The sequence below is a fragment of the Mesoplodon mirus genome, assembly GCF_964341445.2.
Source record: "Mesoplodon mirus genome assembly, chromosome: 17".
Taxonomy (NCBI): domain Eukaryota; kingdom Metazoa; phylum Chordata; class Mammalia; order Artiodactyla; family Ziphiidae; genus Mesoplodon; species Mesoplodon mirus.
The window spans coordinates 18,213,810-18,238,695 of NC_138993.1; the positions used below are offsets into that span (position 1 = coordinate 18,213,810).

The 24,886-nt window shown below is 38.8% G+C and overlaps 1 protein-coding gene across 1 annotated transcript in view; it reads right to left on the reverse strand.

Annotated features, from left to right (window-relative positions):
• CDADC1 (cytidine and dCMP deaminase domain containing 1) overlaps positions 1-23,393 on the reverse strand; it is a 42,237-nt gene extending 18,844 nt beyond the window's left edge. Inside the window, exons 1-5 of the mRNA XM_082602529.1 lie at positions 22,449-23,393; positions 21,618-21,715; positions 14,719-14,790; positions 10,668-10,845; positions 4,518-5,087 (exon numbers count right to left, since the gene is read on the reverse strand). Of these exons, the coding sequence (XP_082458655.1) occupies positions 4,518-5,087; positions 10,668-10,845; positions 14,719-14,790; positions 21,618-21,715; positions 22,449-22,704 (1,174 nt within the window). The 5' untranslated portion in view covers positions 22,705-23,393. The remainder of the gene's footprint in view (positions 1-4,517; positions 5,088-10,667; positions 10,846-14,718; positions 14,791-21,617; positions 21,716-22,448) is intronic.
• Positions 23,394-24,886: the final 1,493 nt, after the last annotated feature.

The window sequence follows — 24,886 nt, forward strand, 5'->3', positions numbered from 1 at the left end:
TTTCTAAGACAATTATACACAAATTATAAAAACCATAGTATTTATCAAAATCTTAATAAGAGACCAATATAGTTAAGTAGGTACATTTACACAGAGAAAGTGAAGATTATCTGTGAACTTGCCCTCAGGCATTTTCATAGTGATGAGGATTAAACGAAACTGTGGCTTCACCCCACAATTTCCTAAAAGTTAATCCTTCCAATAATAACATATTTAAATACTTTCCTAGTAAAAGTACAAAGAAACATTATTCTACCTATGCATGAAAAACTAGGATAAAGTTAATTTTTTAAGAAAGTTATGATACTATAATGAAATTCCCCATCTTCAGGTCAAGCAAGCTTGGGTTTTCAAAATTATACCACAAAGCATTTTTATCATTTATTTTAAACACTTGTTATCCATTATCTCACTTTTATCCTAAAGGTAAAGCAGACAAAATTTCCTTTTCTAGATGAGAAAACAGGCAAAGAAATTAAGTGACTAAAATTTAGCCGTCACACCCAACCGGCTTGCCTCCCTCCAATGTGAAGAATTTTGTAACAAAGGTTCCCCTTCACTGAATACCTGAGTGCCTGTACTCACGAAGCTTATGGTCCGATGGAGAAGGAAGATGGTAACAAGGAAACATCTAAGAACCTAGGTGCTGTGCTGGGCTATGAAGGAAATGAGCAGGATGCTGAGGAACAGTGTATGGGAGAAACATACGTTATAGAGTGGAGACTGTCAGGAAAGGAATTTGGGGGTAAACAAAGTTTTGTTCCTTCCAAGATTGTCAGAATACAACATGAAGGGAAAAGAATATAATTATGGCTTTATGCTCCTTTCTAAGGTAAGCAATATAGAAGTTAAAAACCTAAGATTATATTTTGTTTATATTATAAATGAAAACCTTTAAGTAAAATTGTACTTAATACATGCATAAATCTGAAACACAAAATGAAAAACTCAAATAGAAACTCTTCATATCAAGAGTCTACTTTTCCTACCATTGACACTAAGTATTTTTCATATTATTATTTTTTAGTCCAGGAGCCACTTTTTCTGTTTCAGTCTAGGGACAGCCTAAATCTTGTCAGGAGGGAAAAAAATGTGATTTTTTAAACTAAGCTCAGGGACTTCCTTGGTGGCACAGTGGTTAAGAATCTACCTGCCAATGCAGGGGATAGGGGTTCGAGCCCTGGTCTGGGAAGATCCCACATGGCGCAGAGCAATTAAACCCGTGCGCCACAACTACTGAGCCCGCATGCCACAACTACTGAGCCCGCATGCCACAACTACTGAAGCCCACGCACCTACAGCCCGTGCTCCACAACAAGAGAAGCCACCGCCATGAGAAGCCCGCGCACCTCAACGAAGAGTAACCCCAGTCACCGCAACTAGAGAAAGCCTGCACGCAGCAACAAAGACCCAACACAGCCAAAAATAAAGCTCTACTACTTAGCTAAGGTTAGTTTCACCAAGAAAATATTCTTTACTACATGTCTTTTGAAATCACAATAAAATTTCATCCATATACGATGAGTAGATTTCACCCAGCCCCCAAGGTTGGATGACAGATGAGGTAATTTCTCAAAAATCTTTTCACGTCAGTAATTTTTATGTAAAGTTTCTCAAAAAACTTTCACGTCTGTAAATTGCTCCCCAGGATCTGGTCATTCACAGGATTTTCTCTGTATACCCTTGAAGGAAAGGTCAACTTAAAATCACTGAGCCAAATTCCTGAGACTCTTTGGTCACTGAAAGTCAGAGGACTCTTTATCCTATGGTTCTGGAACACAGGCATGGTTATTTTAGCTCCCAATACTGTGGTCATGTCAGGGTTTGTCCAAGTGTGGCTCACAAACCAACTGCATCAGAATGACTGGCTGCTTGTTACAAAGGCAGACTCCTGGCTCCCATGGAAATTCCATGAATCAACCTCTCAAGGGAGGCAGCGGACTCAGGAATCTGTACTTCTCATGAGCATCACCTCTGACTCGCAGGCAACTAAAAGTTGAGAACCGCTGAGTTATGATTTGAAACAGTTAACTTTCTTGGCTACTCCAACCTACTTTCATCATCAGCGTTGTGGTTCAGAAGGAAGGCATAATCGTCAGCTTTGGAAAATGCCTAGTCTAATGGGGAACAGGACATAAAAAGAAATCAAAACTCACACTTAAACCAGGTAGGTAAGATGTGATGCCCTCCTATCTCTGTTTTTTCCCCTAGAGTCTAAACAAATTTTGTCACTTTTTTGCTACCCTCAAAGTAGCTTAGAAACATACTTTTAATGACACCGATGTGGATCCTATTTACTCATCATTCAAAAATCAATTATTAATTACCTACTTTCAATTAGTTTTAGAACTCTGTTAGAAGTTTTGGCATTCTTTTAAATCATATGTATATTTTTAAATGAAATGGTTTAACGGAATGATTTCTTCACCTGTTAGAGTGAAATAAGGTTATGTGAGCTGAACAGCATAAAATTTAAAGTTTGAGTTATTAGAAACACACTAAGTCAAGGGGATATCTTCCTTGCTGGATTGTCCTCAATGTTAAGTGAGGTACATATATAAATCACCTAGCTCTGTGCCTGACACATAGTAGGTGCTCAATAACTTATTTATTATCAATGAGGAGTATCAGTCCAGAATTCCTTATCTGCAATCCCTTATATCAAGTTTTTTAAAACAGCTTGACACACACATACATATAGCATGTACATATTATTTTTCTAAAATCTGAAAAAATTCTGAATTCCTTTTCACCTGGCTTCAAGAGCTTTGGGTAGGGGACTGTGGACCATTTATCTTTGTATATAAAAATATTTCTTTTGTGCTGAGGAAAAAACAATGATGAGGAGGACATGGTCTCTCCCCTGGAAGAGCTCACAGTGGAAAGGAGCACATGACAAAGAGTCGCATTCTATTCAGGATTTGGGTTCCAGGCAAGAAAGTCATACATAGACAAAAAATTAACCTTGAAAAACCTTTTAAATTGCCCATCAAGCGCATAAGTACAAAACTCTGCACAGTAACAGCAGATAAATTTACAATACTATAACTATACTAGTAGAGTATCTAATAAAGAATATATATGCAAATTTATATCTATACATTACTGCATCTTTAAACAGTGGAGTCATACACGGTATTATTAGGTATTAGGAGAGGAGCTCCTGAGATCAAGTAAAAAAACAGACTCACACCTCCCGTCTTACGCTCACTCTGGAATCTGCTGAATTCTAATTAGCAAATGAGAATTAGTGAAGTATAGCTGTAACAGCTGTTTCCATTTATGTTTCTGTCCTTCCAGAATGGTTGGGAGAAAAATTCTTTATAAAGCTGGAGTTGGCAGAGACTAACATATAGCCCATGATACAAGATAATTACATTAAGTCAGAGCTTTACAGAATACAGTTGTTTGGCATCATGTAGTTTGTGCCTATAGTAGAATCAAATTCTTTAATAAGAATCAAGTGATTATTAACCCTGCTGAATGTTGGAATCCCTTACAGAAATTTAAAAATTCACAGTCCTAGGACATACCCTTAGGGACCAAGTTTAGTAGGTCTGGGTTAGAATTTGAGCATTCTTACTTTTAATAAAAGTTTCTAGGGTGATTCTAACACGCTGCCATTTGAAAACCTCCATTTTACTGAAATTACTTCAACCTGTGGTCTTTGTTGAGCATATACTGCAGACCAGTGGCATTTGTATGGACTTTTTCTGAAGATTTTCTCTCTTCTCCTTTCTTGGGATAAGTTTAAAAATTCCTACTATAGCCTACTCACCAAATCTTACTCTACTGTTCCTCCTGCCTGCATTTTCTTTTCCTTATTTCAAAGTTGCATTTTAAAAAGTGATCATGATTCTACTTTGAAAAATGTTATGTCTGCTGAAATGTAAAAACACTGTTCTATAATTGGAAGTACAGGTACCACCTTTTATCATGATAGAGAAAACTCCCAAGTAATATTTTCCTTTTTCACATACTTACTCAGGTACAACTTAATATAGTAAAGTAAAAATGTTTGATTTCTCCACCTGCTGATTGAAGACATACCAGAAATTGGAAGAATATGACAAAATTCCTTTACTTTGATTCTATTCGTTATTTTGAATTCATGTTTTTAAAGATTTTTTAAGTTTTTACTAAATACTGAATACCTACAGAGTACTGAAGAGTTAAGAAAAAAATGAATAATTCTGGTTCTCTCTCCCCTCTCTTTTTGTCCTATCTCTAGTGGAGGGCTCATTCAACTGTGAAATGATAAAAGCAAGAAGCAGAAAGGGCCTAATCAGATTCTGATTTATAAATGTAGCACCTGATATAGGCCACAAGAAATCCTAAAACTACTCTAAGAGTTGTCTACTCAAGGGTCTCACTAACTTCTCTTTATTTGTATGACCAACAAAACCTTAGTATCTAAGAGTCAATAAACGCTACCATAGATGAAATGAACACCACTTTACTTCTGAGACAAATACGACCCAAGCAGCCCCGATTTATGAACTAAGCGTATAACTCACCAGTTCGATATGCCAATAACCTGGCCTGAATCATGCAGTGCCTTGCAATTTCTTGCGGCAAACTCTGATTGTGAATTTCATTAATCTGTTCGGTATTGCTACAATAAAATCCGTAGTGTTTAAAGTTGGGCACACTGGAAGCTACTGTGGCCAAAAGCAGGATAAGGTCTTTCATGTTTTGTCTTAGGTTGCTAAAGTACGGATTTTCACACAGGTTCTCCAAACCTATAGTCATCAGTATTTGCTTATGCATTTCTTCTCTGGAAACCAAAAATATCATTTCATATTCTTTTATTCTTTCTTGTTTACATTCAGAATAAAAGTCAATGGTAGTGTCCGGCAATGTTTTTGAAATTTTTTGAATAAAGTCACATTTGTAAGAGGTCTCCTCTACAAACTGCACCATATAACACACCAAAGGCTGAAGTAAGACACACACATGGGCCCGACTGTTTGACTTCAATCTTTCCACTGCTTTGGCATCTAACTTTGCATCTTCAGAACTAGAAGCCTCAGTAAGCAAGCTTATTTCTGGATCAGCAGGCCAATATGAAATTCGGTTAACTCCAGCTGAAATACAAAATATGAAAGGTAGTTATCAGATGCATGCTGAAATTAAGGGTTTTCTTGATAAATCCACCATATCACTGCAGTAGGTCCAAAGGTCCCAATATAATAAAAGTCTATTACCAAGTCACCAATAATGTAGCCCAAGTGCTGGCACACTGTGGCCACAGGCCAAATCTGTCCTGTTGTCTACTTTTATACAGCTTTCAGGTCAACAATGGATTTCACAGTTTTAAATAGTTGGAAAATCAAAAGAAAACTATTTTGTGACATGAAAATCATATAAAACCCAAATTGCAGTGCCTATAAAGATTTGTGGAAACACAGACAAACCTAATCTTTGACATTGTCTCTGGCTGTTTCTGTACTACAATGGAGTGTAGCTGAGTTGAGAACTGAATAGCTGTATGGATACCCTACGGCTTGCAAAGCCTAAAATACTTACCATCTGGCCCTTTATAGGAAAAGTTTGCCGACAACAAAACCCATGGAAGGTATCTGTGGAATCACTACCTTTGCTAAGTGTGGTCCCAAAGCCCAGAGCTAGGACTATATACCAGAGTCCTCCAAGTAATCAAATGGCAGCTTTTAGAAATACCATAACATAACTGATACTGGCTAGAGTTTTGTACCTGAAATAAACAATTCATCTACACATGAAAAAGGTACCTGTACTCTAAACTCTTCCTCTGGGAAGCTCTTCTAAGAAAATATTTGAAATAAAGACAAAAGAAAATTCATGCATGCATATGTTTAGTGCAGCATTGTTTAAAACAGTAAAAAAGAAAAAATCTAAATGGCCAAAATAGAGGAATGGTTTAACACATTACAGTCTTCCTCATAATAAAATATGCAGTTATCCAAAACGTCCACAAAGAATTTGTAATGTGAGGGCAGCAGGGAAGCGGGGGGAGAGGAAGCAATATTAATTGTTTTTAAGTCCACAAAATTGAAGACAAAACAACAAACTAGAAGGAACATTTTTCAATCAATTTAACAGAGAAAAGGTTAGTAATCTTTGATATACAAATATTTTAATCCACTAAGAGCACATATGAATTGACAAGAATAAAGCCTCCAAGAGAGACAAAATATATGAACAATTTACAAAAGAGAAAACAAAACTGGATAACAAATATGAAAAGTTTTAAATTTGTGTTTGAGAATGAACGATGAGATGCCTTATACAGAACTAAGCACATAAATGTTCATCAGTTACTATTTTACAACAAAGAAACCCCTTTGCTAGTGTTTCATGTAACTTCCGCTAGGAGAGGCATTTACGTTTTTGATAATTGTGCACAGAAGTGAACAGGCAGATGGCCCACACGTTTTCTGCATTCAAAGATATAGATGAACTAAAAAATTCGAGTTAAACAAACACATTTCTATCTACTCCCTGCTACTACTGACCCTTACTGTGCCTTGGGCTGTAAAGTAATCTTGAAGGCCTCAAAGCTATCAGAATGTTTCCTCTGGCTGTTTCTTTTTCCCTCTGTTGGAGTTCTCATAATTCATTTCCTAACCAGCAGTAATGATCAATCTTTCACCTAAGCATTCTGGTTGCTTCTAGTAATCCTGATTCAAGAAGAGGGGATGACCAATGTTTAAACGTATTTTCATGTACTAGTAGTAGAAGCTACAGCAAAGGTTCTCAAATTTTTGGGTCTCAGACTCTGTTACACTCTTTTTTTTTTTTTTTTTTTGCCATACATGGGCCTCTCACTGTTGTGGCCTCTCCCATTGCGGAGCACAGGCTTCGGACGCACAGGCTCAGCGGCCATGGTTCATGGGCCCAGCCTCTCCGCGGCATGTGGGATCTTCCCGGACCGGGGCACGAACCCGTATCCCCTGCATCGGCAGGCGGATTCTCAACCACTGCACCACCAGGGAAGCCCTCTGTTACACTCTTAAAAATCGATGAGGACCTCAAAGAGTTTTTGTTTATGTGGACTATATCTACTGATATTTACTGCATTAGAAAATTTAAGCAAAATTTTAAAATATTAATTCATTAAAAATAGCAATAAGAACCATCATAAATTAATATAAATAACATAGTTCAATAAAAAATAACAATTTTCCAAAATAACAACAAAAACCAGTTGAGAAGAATGGCATTAAAGTTTATATAAATCTCTATTATCCGGCTGAATAGAAGATAGTTGGGTTCTCAAATCTGCTTCTGCTTTCAACCTCTTGCCTTAGCTTTTCATTGAAGTATATACAAAAAGTGTCCAGCCTCACATGATATGCAGTTAAAAAAGGAGTATTTTAACAGCCATTTCAAATAATTATGAATACTCTTCACACTACATAAAATTTTGAGAAGGGATAGTTTCTTAGAGGTGAGTTACAGTGTGGAATCTGAAATCACACAACAAACTTTGTGTACTGTTATGTTAAAGTCCACTGGTCTGTCTTACACTTAGAATGGTTCTTTCACTCACATGTGATTTTCTAGCATCATGCACTGGTCATTTGGAAAACAAGAGTTTACTGATTTCACAATACTTAAAAAAAAAAAACTCATTCATTAATATAACCACCAATCTCATCAGAAGAGTCTTTAAGCAGTGGGAAGCTGTAAGCTTATGATGATAGTACACAGGAGTTTTTCAATTCTAATTTTCACTTGAAGGCTCAAATTTTATCAGTGGCAATAAATGCTGTCAGTTGTTTTCCTGGAAGTGACGGTTTCACTTCATTCATTTTTGAGAAAATGTCTGTCAAATAGCCAAGTCTAAGTAACTATGGTTTGTTAGTTCATGGTGTTCCATGAAAAAAACTGGGTAATTCAGTTTGTGACTCAAACAATTGCATAAGCAGTTTTCCTTAAGGCAAACTTCATACTTAGGTTTACAGCAAAAGTGCTTTATGTCCACCTCCTATTTTCTCATACAGAATCTTAAAAAGATGCGTACTAAGGGTTGGGTTTAATAAAATTGATTTTTTTTTTTTTTTTTTTTACTGTTTCATCAATGACATTCTTACATGAAACTCCACACCCTCCACCTTTTTTTTTTAACTCCAAATAGGTGGCTATGTAAGAGTACAATGACTACTATTGCCTTGATTCATACAACCGCAACAGTAGTTTTACTCAACATTTTTTTAGTACTATTAGCATAAATGTAGTATTATTATGAAAATAGTTTTACCTTGTGGACCATGAGGAGGTCACAGACCACACTTTGAGAACCACTAGGCTTTAGAAATGTTTGCTTTGTAACTGAGGTAACAGTAATTATAACTGAAATAAGTTAGCCAGAGCATGGGGTTAAACCACGCCCCTTTCCAAGAGGAGTAAGCAACATATAAGCCTAATCAAACATAGCAATGTTATTTATATATGGCTCTAATACCAGCATAAAAGCATTTCCATTGCATGTCCTTCCTGATTTTCCACATTTCATTATCTCTCTTGCAAGGTTTAAGTGTCTGAACTCAAAGACACAAGCAATGGTGAATTTACTCGTACGCCTCCATTTTTCTAATCCTTGGCTCTGAGGCTATTAAGAGTGCTTTAAGTGTAGTCAACTCAGCGCAAAACACGACTTTTATTCATTCTTCTCTCTTGACTCTAGAAGAGATCAGTCGACAAATGTCTGGTTCTTTCACATTCTTTCCTTTCTAGATCGATGCCGCCACCTGAACCCTATTTTACACCTTATCTAATGCAACAGTCTACTAATCAAGCTCTCAACGTCTTTATCTTTCCATGTTCTAATTCAATAACAACAACAAATAATAATCATGTTACATCCTGCTCAAAACTCTTCAATGGGAAAAGGAGAAAAAAAATGCCACCACCACAATCACACTTACCTTCTCTATTCGTAATTGCAGGGGAAAGACTACAGAATCTAATAACTTATCATAGATACCTACTTACCAGCTTGAAATACTCGATGCAGGCCAGGAGACCCTAGCCACATGACCATTTCTTCTGGAAGTGCTTCCACTTGTAGCTTAAGGGAACTGCCCTCATCACCGATCTGATCCTTACTCTTAAGACTTTGATATAAACAAAAACAGCTCTCCCTCAAAGCAAATTTAGCAACTCTGTTCTATAAGATAGAGCCCAAAGGCCAGACAGTTTTTCAAAGTTCTCCATTAAGGCCCCAACCTATCATTATAATCCTTCTGCCACTATTCTCTTCAAGAATAATTTTCCACTCCGAACACTGACCCCCAGAACCCTGCTTCTCACAACTTGATGACCCCACATGCGCATGCATTGTCCTCCTGACCAGGAATGTGTTCCTCCTCCTCTACATCTGACCCATAAAGGTCCAGCTTAAGCCCCAGCTATTTATAACATGCCAGCCTGCAGGGATCACTGTCACTCCTCTGAGCTCATATATCATTTACAGCTGTTATTACTCATTTGGTATTACATGATGTATTACATTAAATTGGTTTTTGCCCCTTTTTGCCCCCAAATAACACCTTGAGGGAAAGGATTAGGAACTACATTAGCCTTTTTTTCCCCAGAAGCTCTCTGAACTGTGTCCTTTTGGGTTTTAAGGAAGCTTCATTACATAGGCATGATCGATTAGGTCACTGGCCATTGGTGTTTGAACTCAAACTATAGCCCGGTTCTCCTCCCTAGAGGTCTGGTGGGGGTGAGGCTGCAAGTTCCAACCCTCTAGTCACCTGGCTGGTTCCCCTGGCAACCAGGCCCCATCCGTAGGGGATTCGCAAAAGTTACCTCATTAACATAAACTCAGTAATGGCGGAAAGGGACTTGTTATGAACAACAAGACACCTTTCTCATTCTTAACACTCCGGAAATTCAAAAGATTTTAGTTGCTCTGTGTCCAGAATGGAATGAAGACTAAGTATATAATTCATATTATAAATCACAGTCATCACAGTGCCTATGTAAAAGATATACTATTTTTTAAATAGGAAAGTGGTCTGAATACTTACCTGGGTGCAAAATAGAATCATAATCACCAAGAGGATTAGTGAGTAGCCCAGAGTGGCATAGATAGATAGCTGTGTGTTAATACTGTGTTCTCCTCCTTCCAAAGGATAGAGGGGTCACTGGGAGGCAGCCGCCCAGCCAGAAACTACAGTTCCCACAATGGATGTGAACAGAAATGATGTCTGTGACTTCCAGGCCAGGGTTTTTAAGAAGCAGGTATGCCTTCTCTACTCTCTGTCTCTAGATGCAGAGGAGGCCAGAAGGATGACAGTAGCAACAAGACAGAAGATGCCTAGGCCCACGGATCCACCACATGGAGAAGAGCTGTCTGCTGTTCAGCAACACTTGCATTGGACTATTACACGGGTGATAAGTGTCTAGTGTATTAAGCCACTGAAATGTTGAGGTTTATTTGTTATAGCAGCTAGTATTACATCTACCAATACACTGAGGGTCATCTAACTAGTTAGTGACAGAGCTGAGACCAGAATCCATGTTTTCTGACTCTTCTTCTTACCGTACATCAAACTGTCTTCAGATATATATTTATATTTCTAAATTATCTCTGTGGTATTTAGGCAATTTGTTCCCATTTGATTTGTTCTCAGATAAATGCTATTAATCTCCAACAAAGCCTTATCTGCACTTACCATTTACAATCATTTTCAAACAAGCAGAACATGGTTTTCTGGAGAAATAAAGATCACAGTTTTTCAACCTTGACCCATGTTTTATCAGAGCGATTTTCCCAGCATGTAAATCTTCACTTGAACAGTGGAGACCAACAATTTTCATGTTTTTCACCACCACAAGACCAGTTCTCTTCACCTACATTAAGATACAAAATAATAATTTATTTTATAATTTATGTGATTAGTTATAATATCTAATGATCGTATCATGGATTATACTTGATTTATTAATAAAATGAAAGTTTTGTTTAGTTCTTCATCTGAACAGTTTGAACAAAAGCACATTTCTCATTAGGTCCAAAAATTTTTCTGAAAGTTTAATGTTGACTTGCTACCAGAAATTTTCTAAATCTAGGCTTTATTAACCAAACAATTATGCATTTAATTATCATAAATTTACCCTAGTAAGAAATGAATACATTTTAACCTAGTAAAGGGCAATAATGAAGTCGATTTGACTTGTTTCTTAATCTAGTCTAAGACTACTTAGTATTAAGCTTCTAGATAATAAGGAAAAACTTGGAAAACCCTGTGATTTTACACATGGATAAGTGAAGGCCAGAGCTTACATGATTTTCCGAAAGACCCATAGATGGTAAAAGGCAGAACTAAATCAGAGGTCATATTAAGTTTTCAAAAAAACATCTTTTTATTGAAGTATAGTTGATTTACAATGGTGTGTTAATTACTGCTGTAAAGCAAAGTGATTCAGCCATACATATATATACATTCATTTTTTTAATATTCTTTTCCATTATGGTTTATGATAGGATATTGAATATAGTTCTCTGTGATATACAGGGACCTTGCTTATCCATCCTATATACAATAGCTTACATCTACTAAATTTTAAAATATTTTAAATACTGACTAAAATAAAGGTAATTCTCAACTTCTTTCTAAAAATTGACTCTAACAATTTTTAGGACTATGGCAGTCTAGACTAATGTGGTAGGACCCACCTCCTACAAATATATAGATTATTTATAATTTTAAAAATGTTTTAAAATGAATAGTCAAGCTCAAAAGAAAGGAAGACATAACCCTCAGGTGTTAGAAAGGAAGACAGAACTCAAAGCAAAAGCAGTAAACTGCAGCTATCTCAGCAGTTTCCCACCCACAGTAAGGGACTGGGCTGACTGCTTTAAGCCCCAGAGGCTGAGCACTGGCTGGAGTTCTAAAGAGTGGTTACTTTAAACCTAAAGTGTCCTAATTTATACAGATACTAATCAAATAAGCTGCTGTAACAATATTAATATCAGATAAAATAGACTAAAGTTAAAAATCAGTTCTACATAAGCCACAAAACAGTCTATGCTGTTTTCACAGCAAAAGATCCTGAAGTAAGGAATGTAAACCTAATCCTTGGGTTCATAAGGGATTTTACAATATGAGGGGGACTTGGGCTGAGAACAGAGTGTCCATTATTCCCTAATCCCTTTCAAAGGGATTTTACTCTACAGTTATTCCCAATAGGACACATTTTAAATCACTTTAAAGATCAGACCAAAGCTGTATTTACTAAAATAGTCAAGTTTCGGTTTCAATTATGAGTATAAATTTTTGAAACTATAGAGAACGATACTTTGTGAAATGTGAAGGAACAGAGAAGATTTCATAGAATTCCCTTTCAGAGGTAATCAACCATCTCCTAAACATTCTGGACATTTAAAAGGAATATAAAAATCTTTCCCTTATAAAATATATGTCCAAAAACATAGATTAAATATGAAAGACCTGTCTATACTGGCTTTTAAAATAAGCCTTAAATTTACCTTGACTCCTTTCCCCTCCCTATCCCCAAATTTCTTAAGAGCTTTATGTTCCTCAAACATAAAGTATATGTTAGTATCTACTTCTAAATACTTCCAGCAAGCTTTTTAAAAAATTACCACTGGAGGCCTTATCAAAAGATCTCAGTAGACTAGAGCTCATTTTATTTAAATGAACCAATTGTGACCAATGGAAATGGCTGCAATTAAATGATTTTAGCTTTAGATTTCCTAAGTAGTTATGCAGACAGAAATAAAGCCAGAAACCCTGACCACAAAAGACTTAAAAAAAAATTATTCCTAAAAAATGGGAAACATACTCAACAATTTATTTTTTTTTTTTTTTTTTTTTTTTTTTTTTTTTTTTTGCGGCATGCGGGCCTCTCACTGTCGTGGCCTCCCCCGTTGCGGAGCACAGGCTCCGGATGCGCAGGCCCAGCGGCCATGGCTCACGGGCCCAGCCGCTCCGCGGCATATGGGATCCTCCCAGACCGGGGCACGAACCCGTATCCCCTGCATCGGCAGGCGGACTCTCAACCACTGCGCCACCAGGGAGGCCCAACAATTTATTTTTTTATTGGAACAGTCTTTTAGGCCAAGTTTATCACTTTTTTGTCTAGAGTCCTTTTCACTTCAGAAAATATCGTGGGGTTTTTTTTCCATTTTGTTTCCAGTTAAGGCCAAAATATCAAGTTTGAGACCAAGATTTTTCCATCCCAAACTGAAAACAAAACAAAACCAATAAAAGCCTAAGTTGCATTCCATTTCGATACTTCCACTTACTCCAACTCCCAGAAGACTGAATCTTTGCAGTGAATCACTGTTCTGGATCCTGATTTTGCTTCACTTCACTAACATCTTGGCAAGTGTCTAAGTAATCCTAGTCACAGAGTTTTACATTAAAACATAGGCAAAAGAGGACAGTCTGCTTTGTAAATGAACTAGTACATTTACTTAAATGGCAATTCACGACTCTTTTCCCTTTTGCCTTTCTTATCATTAAAAACATCTAACTAGGGGCTTCCCTGGTGGCGCGGTGGTTGAGAGTCCGCCTGCCGATGCAGGGGACACGGGTTCGTGCCCCGGTCCGGGAGGATCCTGTGTGACGCGGAGCGGCTGGGCCCGTGAGACATGGCCCCTGAGCCTGCGCGTCCGGAGCCTGTGCTCCGCAACGGGAGAGGCCACAGCAGTGAGAGGCCCGCGTACCGCAAAAAAAAAAAAAAAAGAAAAAGAAAAACATCTAACTATTCTAAAATAAATTATTTCTAGATTCTTGTTGGGCATTTTAGAGACTCACTCTCAGAAATAATCAGGAAATCTCCAGGAATGTACATCAGAATCATCAAGGTAACTTTTTTCAAAATATACATGTCTCCACTTCACACCCAATGAATCAGAATCTCTCTGGAAAACTCAAAAGATTAAAATAGCAAGGAAATACTATGCAATATTAAAAAGAACAAGGTTCATCTTGCCAGGTTTGGGCTTTGATTTTACCCTACTTACAAGCTAGTAAATTAGCCTGTTACTGTTTCATGGATGCTAGCAGAAGACATGAAACTCCTGGGTCAGAAACAAAGGACTTTATGGTTCACAGCACAGCAAGCCATGTGAGCATCATGTTTGTGATGGTTCCCTTGCCCCCAAGTCCCACAAGGGGTCATGCAGATGGGTCCATATGGATTCCTGGACATGAAGCGGGTTGTGTTACAGGAGAGGAACACTGAGCTCAGGAATCTGTTGTGTTTTATTGCAAATAGTGAGCAAACCTGCTCTGTGTCCCAGAGGGAGACATTATCTCAACCCTCAAGGTTGCTTGTGGCAAACACAACTCTTGAGAAATGGCCTAGGTAAAGAACAGTTAGGGCCTTGCATTCTTGGCAAGACCGGCAGGATGTGTTGGAGTTTGAAAGAACATGAAGAGTGTTTCTCAACACATCTATGTAAACTAATATGGGAAGGTGAGAAGAGTTAAATTTGAAAAATTTTAAGAAAGAGCAAGATGTAGGAACATATTACAGAATACATAATCCCATCTGTTCTCCCTCACCACCCCCAACCTTTGGAGAGACATGTATAGTCTTGCAAATGTATGATTTTTAAAAGAGGATACAAAAACTCTCTTGGAAGTGGGAATGGGGAACTTGAGTATAAAAGAGACTTTTATTCTACTTTATACCATTCCTTTTGCTTTGTTATTATGAGCCTATGTCTTTTTTTAAATCATAAAAATTCACCTGTTTTTTGTCAGTAGATACTCTTGCCATCTCTTCATTATCTCCGAAGGGTCCATGCTTTCCTTCCCTTTCCTAATTAAACGCAGATTAAGGGGGGAAAAAACAATTAGTACATAAGATGTGATTAATTCAATATTTCCTATTTAAAGACTGGTTTCTTTGGCTGTGGCCATTTATTTTTTTCCTCGATGAAACTCTGTATTGACTTCCTGCTTTGTTCAGGTTCAAGTTCAGACTACTCAACCTAGTAAATAAGGCTTTTATAATCTGGCCCCTGAATACTTTTCCAAAATACAGAAGAACTGAAAATAAAATTCTGTAGTTTAAGGTTTCAGAGTTGGGGCAGTTTTGAGCAATGGAAAAGTCCTAGTGTGGCCATGGCTAAGAAGGACTAAAGGGGAATAGAGGTAAATTACCTGGCATTGGGAAGGTGAAGAACTATGTAGCAAGGATATGAACTATGGATTGTGGTAGGCAGAATAATGGTCCCCCAAAGACCTCCCGGTCCCAATCCCTGGAGCCTGTGGCTATGTTATATTACATGGCAAGGTTGCATACGGAATTAAAGTTGCTAATCATCTTGAGATGGGGAGGTTGTCCTGGATTATCTGGGCAATGTAATCACACTACCATTGTAATCACAAGGGTCCTATAAGTGAAAGAGGGAAGCAGGAGAGTCAGTGCTAGAGGGATGCAACATGAAAAAGCCTCCTCCCACCATTGCTGGCATTGAAGGTGGAAGAAGAGGTTCACAAGCTAAGGAATGTGGGCAGCTTCTAGAAGCTGGAAAAGGCAAGGAAACAGATTCTCCCTGAGAGTCTATAGAAGGAATGCAGCCCTGGCACCATTTTGATTTTAGTCTAGTGAGACCCATTTTAGACTTCTGACCTATAGAACTGTAAGAATATACATTTGTGTTGTTTTAAGCCATGAGCTTTGTTGACACTAATATAGGAATGTCCATAAGTCTCCTCTAAAAGTAAAACTTGAAGTAGAAAGTTTTGAACCAGGGGATAAATTTGTTCATCCATCCATCCATCCATGCAACCAGTTTTTGAACACAAATTTTCTTAGCAGATTTATTTTTCATTTATTAATTCAACAAATATTTATTGAACCCTTTCTATGTGCCAGCCATAAACCCAGTTGCTCAGGATGCAGCTCTTACAGAGCTTATGATTTACGGACACAGGAAAGTGATTATGAGGTAAGTAGATGACAGAATGAAATAACAGAATCCTGTGAGCCCCAAAGTAGGTGGGATATGCAATAAATCAAAGAAAGTTTGAAAGTGGGAATGACAAACTCGGTGTATGCTGACCTCTTAGTTTTCTGAAACAAGGGCTGGATGCTAGAAAAGGAGTAACCTCTAAGAAATTTACAAGAAAAGCCATGTTCTGGGAATGAGGTTTCTGTTCAAGTAGAACAGGAAGTGGAGGAAGCAATTATGTTGGTAATGTAATTATGGGGGTGTGGATGGTAGTAGTGGTGATGCTGATTATATGTATGATAATAATAATAATACCTAACATTTACTGAGTGTTGGCCATGTATCAGGCCCTAAATTACCTCATGTAATCTTTACAACTTTACAAAAGTAGCTATGATTATTCCCATTTTGCAGATGAAGAAACTGTGGATAGAGATTAAATATCTCAACCATGGTTACATAACTAATAAATGGGTAAGCAAGGATCTGAGCCCCAAATCCATTGTCTTCACTGTTATCCTATATTACTTCTGTTCTGGAAAAGTATGTGAGGTCTTTTAGCATAAAGATAAGATACAACACCAGAGGACAAAATGGGAAGAGCTGGGAGAGAAAGACAAATATGTGATGTGCAGAGAAATATGAGGGAACAATGCAGTTATTCTAATTCTTACTAAAGTAACATTCAGGCAATTTAGGTAAGTCTTACTTAACTGAAATTTAAAACTATAAACCAGTAGGAGAGAGAACTATTTTTAAATGACAGCCATGTTCAACAGTACTTGATTTCTATTTCAAAACTTTTAAGTACTTACATTTTTTTTCCTCAGAAGTCTCATAAATAGTTTCTCTCCTACTCATTTATCTAGTTTTAGACTGGATTATTAAAAATTCTTACCCTTTATACTCAATATATAACTTGCTGGACAATCCTCAAGGCACATTCATACACTGTAAATATTTGACAACATAGAAAACTCAGATAGTAGTTATATTCTGAAGTGGTTGAAGTTAATAATTCCATAAGGCTGGTAAAAATGACAGACACTTTAAATGTCCAATAATAAGGGAATAAACATGTTACATTGCTACAATGGACTGTTATGCAATCATTAAGAGGACAATAAAATGATAATAAAAACCATAAAATTCCTAGAAGAAAACAGGTGGTAAGCTCCTTGACATAGATTTTGGCAATTTTTTGAATTTGACACCAAGAGCAAAAGCAACAAAAGCAAAAATAAACAACTGGGAATACAACAAACTAAAAAGCTTCTGCACAGCAAAAGAAGCCATCAAGAAAACGAAAAGGCAACCTACTGAATGGGAGAAAATATTTGCAAATCACATATCTGACAAAAGGCTAATATCCCAAATATATAAAGAACTCATACAACTCAATAGCAAAAAACCAACAAATCCAATTAAAAAATGGGCAGAAGACCTGAATAGACATTTTTCCAAAGAAGATATACAGATGGCCAACAGGTACACAAAAAGATACTCTACATCATTAATCATCAGGGAAATGCAAATCAGAACCACAGTGAGATACCACCTCACACCTGTCAGAATGGCTATTATCAAAAAGACTAGAAGTAACAAGTGTTGGGGTTAGGGTGTGCTGAAAAGGGAGCTGTCAGGCACTGTTGGTGAGAGTGTAAGTTGGTGCAGCCACTATAGAGAACAGTATGGAGGGTCCTCTAAAAATTAAAAATAGAACTACAATATGATCCAGCAATTTCACTTCTGGCTATTTATCCAAAGATGAAAACACTGACTTGAGACATATGCACTCCCAATGTTCACTGAAGCATCATTTACTTACAAAAGCCAAAATATGAAAACAACCTAAGTGTCCATCAACAGATGGATGGATAAAGAAATTGTGGCATATATATACATACACATTGGAATATTATCTAGCCATAAAACAATGAAATCTTGCCATCTCGAACAACACAAAGGGATCTCAAGAGCATTATGCTAAGTGAAGTAAGTCAGACAGAGAAAGACAAATACCATATGATCTGTCTTATATGTGGGGTCTAAAAACAAACAAACAAAAACCCCCAAGTTCACAGACACAGAGAACAGAATGGTGGTTGACAAAGATAAGGGTGGGGGTAGGAGAAATTGGTGAATTAAAAAAAAAATTTAGTTTAAATAAACTGAATTTAAAAATAAAATAAAAATAACAAACACATAAAGTACATAGTATATGCCAAGCACTATCTAAGACCTTTACAAATATTAAGTCATTCATTTTTCAATAAAAGTTCCATGTAGTATGCACCAGTAACACTCCATTTTACAGATGAGGAAGATGACACAGAAAAAGGTAAAGTAACTTATGCAAGGTTACACAACTAGTAAGAGATGGAGACAGGATTTGAACCCAGGCAAGCTAACTGTGAAACCACTGGCTACTCCCAAAGCATTAGACTAAGTTGCCACTCCAGTGTTTATGATAGTATTACAGCATGAGGATTTTCCTATGTTAAGTGAAAAGGGCAAGATCCAGAATTAAATGATATCAAATGAGTAAAGGAAATAGAGAAAAAAGATTGAGAAACAACACGAAAATGTTAGTAGTCTCTAGGTGGTGGAATTATGAGGGATTTTTTTTTCTTCTGTCAATTTTATAAATAATAAACATGGGGCTTCCCTGGTGGCGCAGTGGTTGAGAGTCTGCCTGCCGATGCAGGGGACACAGGTTCGTGCCCCGGTCCGGGAAGATCCCACATGCCATGGAGCGGCTGGGCCCGTGAGCCATGGCCGCTGAGCCTGCGCATCCGGAGCCTGTGCTCCGCAACGGGAGAGGCCACAACAGTGAGAGGCCCGCGTACCACAAAAATAATAATAATAATAATAAACATGTATTACTTTCATAACACATAAAAATATTTTATTTTTAAAAAGACAAAGGTTTGTAAAGTGTCAAAAGCAATGTTTCAATACAAGTACTTGTGAAATTGCATCTTAGAGTTTCTGTGACTTAATTTGTATAGCAAAAGCAGGATAAATAATTTAAGTGAAACAAATTTATTACTTAAAGAACATTTTTCTTCTCTTAATAGGAAAAAGATCTTAATCAGCTTTATGAACATCATGTGCAATTAACAGTGGAATTATTTATTTAATTTAATGTGCCTCTGCTGAAAAAGAACAGGATGTATTCTTGGGATATGTGTGTGTGTGGGTGTGTGTGGTGTGTGTGAATGAATTAAAATGAGACCAAATCTTGATACTGGAAAAGGTTCTTCAAAATTATTACTCAATTTGTGGGCTTCCCTGGTGGCGCAGTGGTTGAGAGTCCGCCTGCCGATGCAGGGGACACGGGTTCGTGCCCCGATCCCGGAGGATCCCACATGCCGCGGAGCGGCTGGGCCCGCGAGCCGTGGCCGCGGAGCCTTGTGTCCGGAGCCAGTGCTCCGCGACGGGGGAGGCCACGGCAGTGAGAGGCCCGCGTACAGCAAAAAAAAAAAAAAAAAAAAAAAAAAAATATTACTCAATTTGTAAAAAGCCCAGCTTTTTATTTATTTATTTATTTAGCTGTACGCGGGCCTCTCACTGTTGTGGCCTCTCCCGTTGCGGAGCACAGGCTCCGGATGCGCAGGCTCAGCGGCCATGGCTCACGGGCCCAGCCGGTCCGCGGCATGTGGGATCTTCGCGGACCGGGGCACGAACCCGTGTCCCCTGCATCGGCAGGCAGACTCTCAACCACTGCGCCACCAGGGAAGCCCTAATTAATTTATTTTTAACTGAAATATACTTGACATATAACATTGTGCAAAATTAAGGTGTATAATACATTAATTTGATACATTTATATCTTGTAATATGATTGCCATTGTAGCGATAATTAGCACCTCTAGGGACTTCGCTGGTGGTCCAGTGGGTAAGACTCCACGCTCTCAATGCAGGGGACCCAGGTTCAATCCCTGGTCAGGGAACTAGATCCCACATGCCGCAACTAAGAGTTCGCATGCCACAACCAGCAAGTCCGCATGCCGCAACTAAGATCCGGTGCAGCCAAAAAAATAAATAAATAAAATAATAACAATAGTAATAATTAGCACCTCTATCTCTTAGCATGTTTGATGATTATAATACAATATTGTTTTCTACATTCACTTCACTGTGCATTAGACCTCCAGGGCTACTCCTAAGTTTGTACCCTTAAACAACATCTGTCCCTGTCCCCCCCGCCGCAGCTCATGGTAACCAGCATTTTACTCTCTCTGAGTTTGGCTTTTCTAGATTCTACATATAAGTGAGATCATACAGTACTTGTCTTTCTCTGTCTGACTTATCTCATTTAGCATAATGTGCTCAAGGTCCATTTACAGTGCTGCAAATGGCAGGATGTCTTTCTTGCCCGTGGTTGAATAACACTCCACTGCAAAGCCCAGCTTTTTTTTTTTTTTTTTTTTTTTTTTTTTTTTGTGGTACGCGGGCCTCTCACTGCCGTGGCCCCTCCCATTGCGGAGCACAGGCTCCGGACGCGCAGGCCCAGCGGGCTCTGCGGGCCTAGCCCGCATGGCTCACGGGCCCAGCCGCTCTGCGGCACGTGGGATCCTCCCGGACCGGGGCACAAACCCGCGTCCCCTGCACCGGCAGGCGGACTCTCAACCACTGCGCCATCAGGGAAGCCCAAGCCCAGCTTTTTAAATGCACTTTTAAAAGGCTTAAATCTCTAAACATTTTCTTCTAATCTGTCTCTTCAAGAGAAATTTCATCAGCAAAAACCAAACCAAACCAAAAAAAAAAAAAAAAAACCCAACAGCTTAGAAGTCTTCTACTTTCATAAAATCATACTAAGCTGTTAATAACTAGGAAGAATAAAGGACTTCAAAATCCATGAAGAAAATGAAGAACTTTCTCAAAGCCATTAATAATATGTGGAGCCAGGGTGGGGGTTAAGGGAGTGGTTTAAAAATAGGGAATAAAAATGCATAACATTTTAAATAATGTTTTATTATTTATAAAACATTTTACATAGGTATTGGGAGAAAACTACTCCAAGAGATATCATTGTATCCTGAAAAGTGAATTCCCTATCTACACACAGACCTTACACCCTTCACAAAAATTAACTCAAAATGCGTCATAGACCTAAATGTAAAATACAAAACTATAACACTCCTAGAAGATAACCATAGGAGAAAACCTAGGTGATCTTAAGTATGGCGATGACTTTTTAATTACAACATGAAAGGCATGATGCATGAAAGAAATCAATGATAAGCTGGACTTCTTTAAAATTAAAAACTTCTCTGCAAAGGACAATGTCAGGAGAATGAGAAGACAAGTCACAGACTAGGAGAAAATATTCATAAAAGACACATCTGATAAAAGACTGTTCTCCAAAATATATAAAGAACTCTTAAAACTCAACAGTAAGAAAACAAACAACCTGATTAAAAAATGGGCCAAAGACCTTAATAGACACCTGACCAAAGAAAATACAGATGGCAGTCTGAGAGGGTAACTACGTATTCTACTTTTAGACTGGAAAGAGAAACTATCACAGCTATGAATTACAAGTATCACACTAAACCATGAAGGTATTTTGCAAATTTGAAGCCTTGTTGAGTTTAAGTGTGACCGAAACTAGAGCAATAAAATCAAATTTTAGACCACCGCTTGTCTAAGGGGAAAAACTGTCCAAGGAAACAAATTATACCTGAGACTTTTGTCTTTGATTTTTGACTGCTGGGAAGAGCTCCATCCAGAGACTGAGCAGAGTGAAAAGGTTGACTTTAGAAAGCCTTGGTATTTCACCTGCAAAAGAGAGGGCAAACACTTTAACATTTTACTAATGATGAAAATAAGAACTAAGCTCAATGCCACTTGGGTGCTGCAGCCTTAGCTCAGCTGTTTTAGCAGGAGGCAGAGAAAAAGGATTCGTGTGTAAGAGAATCAAAGCACTTTCTTATCAGGAGGCTGATTTCAACCTCCTTGCCGGCAATGTCTTCCAGCACTTTCCAAAGTTGGGCCCTCTTTCACCCAGCAGAAAAAAATAGTACAGCTGATACACGTAGCTATGGGAACAATCCCAAAGAAGTTATGAAAAGTCCTTGCATCTGAGATCATCATGGAGCAACCTTTACTTTGGACTGTGATGAAGCGTTGCAACAAGGGCAGTGGTTAGAACCCAGACCTAAAAATACAGTGACCTTAGAAGGAAAAGCAGTTGAAATATAGGAAAGCGTCGCGTGCGGTTAATTTTGAAATCGAATAAAAAACACAGTTTGGGGAATTTGCAGGCTCGTCGATCCCAGCTCCAGGTCCTGGGAGGAAAAGTAAAGGGGAGTAGTGAGCGAAACTTCAAAAGCCAGCGCAGCCGGGCCAAGGGATTCCGGTGACCGACGTGGGGACGCGCCCAGGTCGGGGATGGGACACCCAGGAGCAGAAACGCAGGCGAAGACGGCCAGGCAGGGAACCCAGAGTGAAACGGCGGGAGTCGCACAGAGGAGAGCGAAAGGCGAGTGGCGGGAGGAGTCGGGGCACTCACCGGTCATGCTGCCAGTCTGGGTGCTGACTGACCGTCCGGCCGCCTCGCTCTCCAGATTTTGCATCTGTCCTGCTTCTTTCATCGCCAGCCCAGCGGCCTCTGCTGCCCAGGAAACCTCTCGCTGTCCTGCATGATCTTTGCCCCAGCTCCCCCACTTCTCGCCTCCCCCCAACCACTGTACAGCTACGGCCAACTCTGCGCGACCGAATGACGTAGGAGCCCGGCGGCCATTTCCCGGCGCCCTGTGTGACGTCATGGCGAGGCGTGGATGAGGCGACACAGGGCTGCTCCTCTGGCGGCGACCGTGTGGGTAGGAAAAGCAACACAATAAATCGTTTGACACTTGTATTTGACTGTGTTCGTAGGTTTTGCTGAAATCTGGTCGCTTGAGGATGTCTTGGCTCGAAGTCCCAAGTTGCGCAGACTCTCAGAGGGTGATGAGGGCTTCGCATACATGAGAGTTTTGGTCAGAGAGCGAAGGAGAATTGAAATGGAAACCTGCCCAATCTGTCGTGGTCAAGGTCTTGGAGAATTTGGGAGACGAACGGGGTGAGAGCTGGGCGGTCCAGATTGTTGTTATCCTCAAAGATTGGCCAGTCCTGGGGAACTTAGTTTCAGGGACCACCACAGGAACGTTCTGCTTCTTATTAAACACCTGAAGACGTTAAGAGGTAGAACTGTAGTTGTGGGAAAATTGAAGATAGGAGGAAGTGGCCCCTGGAAAATCTGAGAAGTACCTGACATTGTGGATTTGTGCCCAGTGCAATTTATTATTTTATAAGACTCCTAGGCATGACTCAAACTGAAGCCCCTCCCTCCACCAGTGACTCAGAGCCTGTTTTCCATCACCAACTTGCGCTATCACAACTTGAAATACTTAAAAATAGTGAGGCACAAAAACTGCTCCAAGACTCTGAAAGCAAAAGCCAATATTATGAAAGTACATTATTTTGTAAAGGATTAAAGAGAGAATTTTCAGTGTTGATGGGTATGACTGTGGTTCATTAATTGTCACTGCTGTATAGTATTTCATTGTAGCTATATGCCACAATTTATTTATCCATATTTGAGTCAAAAGACATTTGCACTATCTCCAGCTTTTTGCTATTACAAGCAATGCTGCTTTAAACATTTTTGTATACGTTCCTTATGTTCATATGGAAGAGTTTCTTTAGGGACTACACTTAGTAGAATTCTTGAGTTGTTGTTGTCAAGTTTCCCCGATAATGCTGAAAAGTTTTCCAGAGAGATTGGGCCAATTTACATAGCTTTATATCCCCACTAATTCTTGGTATTGTCAAACTTTTAATGTTTACCAGTCTGGTTGGCATAAAATGATATCTTGTGGTTGTGATTCCCCCTGATTTCTACTTAGATAGATTGGCTATACATGTGTCCTCTCTATGAAATACCTGTTAACCATTTTCTATTTGGTAGTTATTTCTTATTCATTTGTAAGCATTTTTTATACATCCTGGATATTCATTCTCAGTTGGGTATGTGTACGGTAAATATCTTCTCCCCATTTGTCACTTGCTTTTTCACTTAATGATGTTTTCAGTGCATAGTTCTTTATTTTAATGTGCTAAATATACAAATAATTTTCTTAAATGGGTTTTGTATCTTTTTAAAAAGCATTTTCTCCCCAAGGTTATAAATGTTTTAAAATTTTTCTGTCAGTTATACCTCCATTTAAAAAAAATAACTTTTATATTTCCTCTAAAAGCCATAAGTTTTTCCTTTTATATTTGTATCCTCATTCATCTAGAATTTATTTTTGTGTATGATGTAAGGTAGGGATCCAGTTTTTTTCCCACTTGGATAATCAGTTATCCCAGCACTCTTTTCTCATTGATCGACAATGTCACGTCTGTCATGTATCAGATTTCCATATACACATGAGCCTGTTTCTGGGTTCTATATTGTATATCACTGGTTGATTACACCTCTGCCCCCTTAACACCCGCCCAAAACACCTTATTTTCTTCAGGAAAATCTTGGTTATTCTCTCTCTCTCTCTCTCTTTTTTTTTTTTTTTTTTTTGAGGTACGCGGGCCTCTCACTGTTGTGGCCTCTCCCGTTGCGGAGCACAGGCTCCGGACGCGCAGGCTCAGCGGCCATGGCTCATGGGCCCAGCCGCTCTGCGGCATGTGGGATCTTCCCGGACCGGGGCACGAACCCATGTCCCCTTCATCGGCAGGCGGACTCTCAACCACTGCGCCACCAGGGAAGCCCTATTCTCTCTCTCTTTTTTAATGTTTTAAAAAAATATTTATTTAGGTTGTGCCGGGTCTTAGTTGCGGCATGCAGGATCTTCGTTACAGCATGTGAGATCTTTAGTTGTGGCATGCAGGCTTCTTAGTTGCGGCATGCGGACTTCTTAGCTGTGGTGTGTGGACTCTTATTAGTTGCAGCATGCATGCAGGATCTAGTTCCCC